The sequence below is a fragment of the Triticum dicoccoides genome, chromosome 5A, assembly GCF_002162155.2.
Source record: "Triticum dicoccoides isolate Atlit2015 ecotype Zavitan chromosome 5A, WEW_v2.0, whole genome shotgun sequence".
NCBI lineage: Eukaryota > Viridiplantae > Streptophyta > Magnoliopsida > Poales > Poaceae > Triticum > Triticum dicoccoides.
The window spans coordinates 119,118,431-119,125,307 of NC_041388.1; the positions used below are offsets into that span (position 1 = coordinate 119,118,431).

At 41.6% G+C, this 6,877-nt stretch overlaps 1 protein-coding gene across 1 annotated transcript; it reads left to right on the top strand.

Moving 5' to 3' along the window:
* The first annotated feature begins 1,880 nt into the window (after positions 1-1,880).
* LOC119299981 (probable prefoldin subunit 3) lies at positions 1,881-5,462 on the top strand. The gene is made up of 6 exons (XM_037577077.1): positions 1,881-2,104; positions 3,785-3,842; positions 4,167-4,238; positions 4,751-4,870; positions 4,945-5,046; positions 5,122-5,462. Exons 1-6 carry the CDS (start codon positions 1,944-1,946, stop codon positions 5,194-5,196), a joined length of 588 nt encoding a protein of 195 aa, XP_037432974.1. The 5' UTR covers positions 1,881-1,943; the 3' UTR covers positions 5,197-5,462.
* The last annotated feature ends 1,415 nt before the right edge of the window (positions 5,463-6,877 follow it).

Below are 6,877 nucleotides of genomic sequence, written 5' to 3' on the forward strand. Positions count from 1 at the left end.
TACCGGTGATGACCGTAGTTTGAGGAGTTCATGTATTCACTATGTGTTAATGCTTTGTTCCGGTTCTCTATTAAAAGGAGGCCTTAATATCCCTTAGTTTTCGTAAGGGCCCCGCTGCCATGGGAGGGTAGGACAAAAGATATCATGCAAGTTCTTTTCCATAAGCACGTATGACTATATTCGGAATACATGCCTACATTATATTAATGAACTGGAGCTAGTTCTGTGTCACCCTAGGTTATGACTGTTACATGATGAACCGCATCCGACATAATTCTCTATCACCGATCCATTGCCTACGAGCTTTTCATATATTGTTCTCCGCTTATTTACTTTTCCGTTGCTATTGTTATCATCACTACAAAATACCAAAAACATTACTTTTACTATTGTTACCTTTTGCTACCGTTATCACCACTATCATATTATTTTGCTACTAAACACTTTGCTGCAGATATTAAGGTTCCAGGTGTGGTTGAATTGACAACTCAGCTGCTAATACTTGAGAATATTCTTTGTCTCCCCTTGTGTCGAATCAATAAATTTGGGTTGAATACTCTACCCTCGAAAACTGTTGCGATCCCCTATACTTGTGGGTTATCACCAAACACCTCTAAGGTGGCAAGATCAGTTTCTCGAAATAACAATGGAAGAAGCTCCCAAAAATATGTCAATCCCGATTATGACAAACACCAACAACAAGTCAACATATGAGACGCCTCCCTCAACGTTGGATTTAGCTGGCTGCTCAACACGTGAGACGTCTCCATTAACGTTGAATTTAGCAAGATCGGCTGGAGGTGGTTTCCATGAAGAGCTATGGCATTTGCTTGTACGTACCTTATTCTTAATTGGCCCAATTATTTTTTGAGAGAGTTCTTCACTGGAGTGCTGGATGATTACCTTTTTTAGGGGGTTGCTAAGATTACATTGATCATAATAGATGTTTGTACGGATACATAATGGATCATGAGAGTGCCAAGCTACATGTGGTGACTCAGATCAAGCGAATGAGAAAACTCTAGATTACAAGCCTCTGTGTTTGACTTTCGCCCACAAAACAAAAGAACCAGCTACTAGTGTTTTCTTTTTTTATCTATTACCTCCTTAATGATGGAGACAAAGAGACCTACAAAGTTCTGATGTTATACATGATAGTTTTGCAGTAAAATGCTATAACAACCTTGGAAAGTGAAAGATCTTCTGCAAGAGCTTGTGCTTATCGGCAAGCTAAGGCAACAGAAGTCGGGCCTGTACAATCGAACATGACCCTGGATATTGCATATCCTGGTCACGACATACTACACCCGCTTCCCTAGAATTTCCATTGCGGGACACTCCACCATCGATATTGATCTTCACGTGGCCTACCAATGGAGGCTTCCACTCTCGAGAGCGACGAGCACGTTCAACCGTTGGTTGGACGACAACAGTAATAGCCTTTGTGATGCATTCGAGCTCAGAAATGTACCTACCCCGAACAGGTTCGCCGAGAGTGGACTTTGAAAAATTCCTTCATGAATAACTTTTTTCCTCGCCTTTGAGATAGCCCATAGGCTATAGGTAACAACAAGCTTGATGAAGCTCGCATGAGGTAGAATATCCATCATGCCGAATATCCATTGCTTAGAGCTCGGGTCTTTTGATGCCATTAGGTGTTCTGACAACGGAAGATCTCTAATCATTCTCATTTTTTAGAACAGCTAATTATAATTATTCTCATGCCCCTGCAAAAAATGAATTATTCTCATGTCGTCCTAATTGGGCCGGGGGCAACCAACCAGGCCGGTCCGTAAACCCAAAATTTCTTTGCCGAGAGCGAGGTGGACCCCACCTAACAGTTGCCCAGCTTCTCCTCACTTGGGCCTGGCTTGGGCACATTCTTCTTCTCCTCCTCCTCCTCCTCCTCTCTCTCTCTCTCTCTCTCTCTCTCTCTCTCTCTCATGGCGGCGGCCACCTCCTCGTCGGCGGTGGCGGTATCTACGCCGCAGGGAGTGGCGGAGCGGCGGGGAATCCCGGCGGCGTCCTTCGTCGAGGATGTCGAGACCTACCTCCGGCAGGCCGGGCTCGAGGTCAACTCCGCCCTCGCCTTCCTCCAAGAAAGGTAATCGCTGCTCCGCCCCGCTCCCCTCCCCTACACCCTACCTTTCTCTCCCCGTGTTCATCTCGAAGGATACGTCGGCTTTGGCGTTCTCGCGGTGTTCCGGGTCCCTGGTCCGGCTGCCGCTGCAACTGGGAGGGAAGCTAGATCCTTTTGGCTGCTTCTCGCGATGTGCCCTCCATCTGTTTGGTAAATTCGGGAGCTGGGTGGGTGGCCATCGGCTCGCTCTTGATCCGGAAATCGTCTCAAACGTGGGACGATTCGCGTCCTTACCATCACCATGTACTCCATCCGTCCCATAATATAAGATCTTATTACATCCAGTATGAGTACTTTTGATCTATCTCAGCAAAGCTCCTCTACATGTTAGATCCTTGTAGGGGTCGGTGCTGCTTCCACCACTTGTTTGGTTGCCAGACTAGCTCACAGATTGCAGTGGTCGTTGGAGTAGGGTTTTGCGACTGGTGCTGTGCTTATGTGGCCCCTGCTTGGATTGGATCTCTGCAAGTTTTCAGTCTCTATTGCCTACTTGTGGATGAGCATCGTAGATTATTAGTCCAAACTATACACCGTGTCGAACTCCTAATTCATTGTGGCCCGGAAGAGGCAAACTCTGCCATAAGCTGTGCAGGCCACGCGAGAGAGGCTTATTGTCAACTCAATCATGGGATACGGTTCATTCACATGTCGAATGAACTGCTTATTATGATATCTTGCATATTCGACCAAATTCGTTGTTGAATTTACGGCCTACCCTCTGTTCCTCACCCTAATCCATGGTGCCGCTCACAATGGTACTGAGGCCAGAGTTTAGAGACCAATATATATATAACGTTATTCCAGTTTAGTTTAAACCATATACAGATAAGTTTCCAGATAATCAATCTGTTTAAACAAAGACTCCAGATTAGCACAACCAACCACGATCATTAGTAATCAAATAGGAGTCTCAACTTAATCTGTAATAAGGTCTCATCACGCATGTGTGAGTCATGCGCCGGATTTGAATAAATTCCAATTCAAATCTGCAGGCTTTTAAACAATCCATATAGCCAAATTATGGACAACCTGGTCATTCCTATCATGCGGTGCCCGGGCTATATAAACAAAGTTTAATTTCCAGTACACATGTACTATACTTCCAGCATGATGTACCGGCTTCCTTGGACTAATTTCTGTCCAAGTTTCCATGTACACCGTACATGTATATGATACTTTCAATTCCACATCTACACTTTCCAGGAGATAAAATAGCAGTAAAATAAATGTTATAAGCCACACACACATATACTGAATATTCCAACATTCATCTGGGTTGACAGTTCCTGCAAATAAAGTCGATGTTCCCTCCATTATATTTGAACCTGCCATTCCATAATGACTGATTTTGTTGTTCCTTTGTGGTTTATATTATATGGTCTCTAGTATTTCTTTTGAAAACTATGAAAAGTATGTACGTTCTTGCCTTCAGCGTTCACTTCTAGTTGGTAGGCAGCTGCAACTGATTTTGTGCATCACAGTTCGATATTTATCTGAATAAGAGCAGTTTAATATTATTTCTCCAGCAAGTTTCAGCAAAAATGTTGTTTGTCCCTACATGTGTACATTACACTTTTTACCTGGTTATTTTTTGATACTTGGTTCTGCTTTAGAGAAATGTAACCCGTCTCTTAATTTTTTTAGGCTGCAGCAGTACAAAATGGTGGAGATGAAACTTTTAGCACAACAAAGAGAACTTCAGGTGCTCATACTTTTTCTTCTTAGATTTATTAAGATCAAATATGACTTTTGAGTGGAAGTTTGCTTAATTGCTTATATTTACTTCTTTGACGATGTTTTTTGTGCTTTTGAATTATAATTTGTGTGTTCCACAGCACAATTGTTCTCTAGTTAATACTGATAAAAGATTGAGAATTAGTACTGTAAAAATGTCAAAGCTTACATGGAGTCAACTCTTGATCATTTACCTAACTTAGCACCATGCTAACTTCTATTAGCAGTTATCATTGATACATGCTAGTTTTAGCATATACTTTATAAACTTAGCCAGCTCTTCTTATTACAGGCGAAAATTCCTGATATAGAAAAATGCTTGGATATTGTTGCGACATTGAAAGCTAAAAAAGCTTTGGGCGAGGTTTGTATAATTTCCTTAACTCCGCTCCTTTTTCAGTTTACTTTTTCTATTTCTGTGCATTGAATTTTCCCCTTTTGCTCAGCCTAATGATTTAAATTAATGTATATTTCTTACTTTGAATACCATGAAGCATGATTTTACTGCTGAAGGTTGTAGTTACATTACTTTATCACTTAACCTGTAAAATGTCAAGTTTGACCTTTTGCATGTTTCTTAACAGTTTGCTGCTAACACTTCATTACCTTAGTTTAATATGATAGGTTATTATTCATTTTTACTTGTTTCAGTTATCTCTAAAATGGGGAATACAGATCATATTATACTTTTTTAGTCCATTTTCTTTATTCATTTGCTAGTTGCTAACATCTGTTAAACTCATCTTTTGAAAATGAAACAGTTCAAACATGATAATGTCTTGAAACTGTAACCATGCTGAACGCTTGTTCTGAATGGAATCATTCAAGTGAAAGTTAAGTAGTTAACTATCTGTGTCTTTCATATATTTAATGCAGGCACTCATAGCTGATTTTGAATTATCTGAGGGAATCTATTCGCGTGCTAAAATCGAGGACTCTGACTCAGTGTGCCTATGGTTGGGTGCAAATGTGATGCTGGAATACTCCTGTGACGAGGTATAGTTTTAAGCATTGTCATATTGCTGTCCTTCGATTTTTAGTTTCCCCCTTCATTTCTGGGAGTTTTGCAGGCCAATGAGCTCTTGAAAAGTAACTTGGAAAATGCGAGGGCCAGTTTAGAAGTCCTTGTTGGCGATCTTCATTTCTTACGGGACCAGCAGACGATAACTCAGGTAAAATGGCCATGATTAGTTTGACTGCTCACCATCATCTCACGCTCAGTATTGCTAAACTCAATTATTTGTCAGGTTACAATTGCTCGGATATTTAACTGGGACGTGCACCAGCGGAGAAGCAAGCAGTCTGTTATGAAAGAAACATGATCATCATAGGGTATGCGCAGCCAATGAAATCGGGTTATTTTTGTACTTCTTGCTGCCTCTGGCGATTTAGTCTGTCGTCATAGTGTGTGTGCTCTTTGCTGGTGATGGTGCCTTGGCCGCGTGACAGAAATGTATCAATCGCATTCAGTTTATGGTATTGGAACTCTAAACTGTGTGGTGTAGATGACACTCGCTTCTGATTTTGGGCTACATGTACTTGTTTAGCGCTTGATGAAACAAAATTTGCGAAGCATTTTTTTTGTTCATTACCTTCTTTTCTGGCATGTTCACTGGTTTTAAATCCTCTAAAAGATGAGCTGCTCCAGTGCCAATTTACAGAGTATCCTTTGCAATGTTTACCAGTTACTGCATTTCTGCAGGCTGGTTACGGCTAGGTGTTAATCGATAGGGTTACTATTACTCTGTTTTTTCTTAAGAAATGTTAAAAGAATCTGACATCAGTTTTTTAACCATGGCAAATCGTACGTTTTTTATGGCAAATCAAGTTGTTGCGAGGATGGCAATTTTCTTGGACCCTGATAAGTGTCGCATGTCAGGTATGAGCACATGGCAATTCCAAACGTTTTTAATGGCAAGTTTAATGATGCGAGGATAGCAACTTTCGTGCTTTAGTAGTTTATTTTTGACAGAAACTTGCTGTGTGTCGTTGGAATTTGCCATCCTTGGTGACTGGAATTGCCATCGAAAAACGTTGGGGCCGGATTGCCACGCACCTGATGTGTGACACTTATTATTTAGGATTTTCTTTAGCAAACGTAGAAAATCCTGTCAGTAAAACTGAACATGGCATGGATTTGTCACGGTTACTAGAGAAAATTGCCATCCTCGCGACAATCTAACTTGTCATTAAAAACATTCAATTTGCTATGGTCACAAAACTGACATTCGTTTGTAGCGAAATCCTTTTTCTTTTCTTTCGTGGGGTACTATTATTCTGCTTTTGCATCAAGAGGCCATTGATCAGGCTCCTTCCTTTCGGTCACACTTGATGACGAGTTTCAGGACTCCCTATCACACGAAAGAAGAAGATGACATGAAACCACATTTTTCTGACTGGGCGGCGGTCGGTCGCCTGTGGCAGCCCGCCCTGATCAATTTCTAGGCGAGGGGGAAAGCTCCACCCTAGTCGTGCTGTTAAGAACTCAACCTTAAGTTGAAACTTTCTCAAGCGTCATTGCATGCTCTGAGCAGCACCTGGCACCCAGTAGAAACACACACCGTGCTGCTGTTGACATTCTGATGAAGAGTATGACAGCAACCTATGCTAACCCTACAGCTACAGGTAACCGCCTCGCTGACTAACATGCTCCGAAACTCGGTCAATCTGTTGCTGCTGCTTTGCCTTAGAGGTCCCATCCTACTTGGCCGACATTGGTAGCTTGCCACATGTTGTTCTCAGGTTAGTTAGCTTTTCAGATGTGATTGAAACCAGGCATCTATATCCTCACTATGAATCTGTGGCCATACGAATATGTGGATCAGCTTCCTCATAAATTTACTTTGATTTTCAAATGGAAAGAAAAATAACAACAAGAAATCCATGTTCTCTGTCGGTGAATCCAAACTCCGTTAACCGAATTGCTAGCCACGACTTTCCTTCTGAATGCTGAAACCTACTGGAGTTCCATATCACTTTCCAGTTGAAAATTTCTCAAGTTGC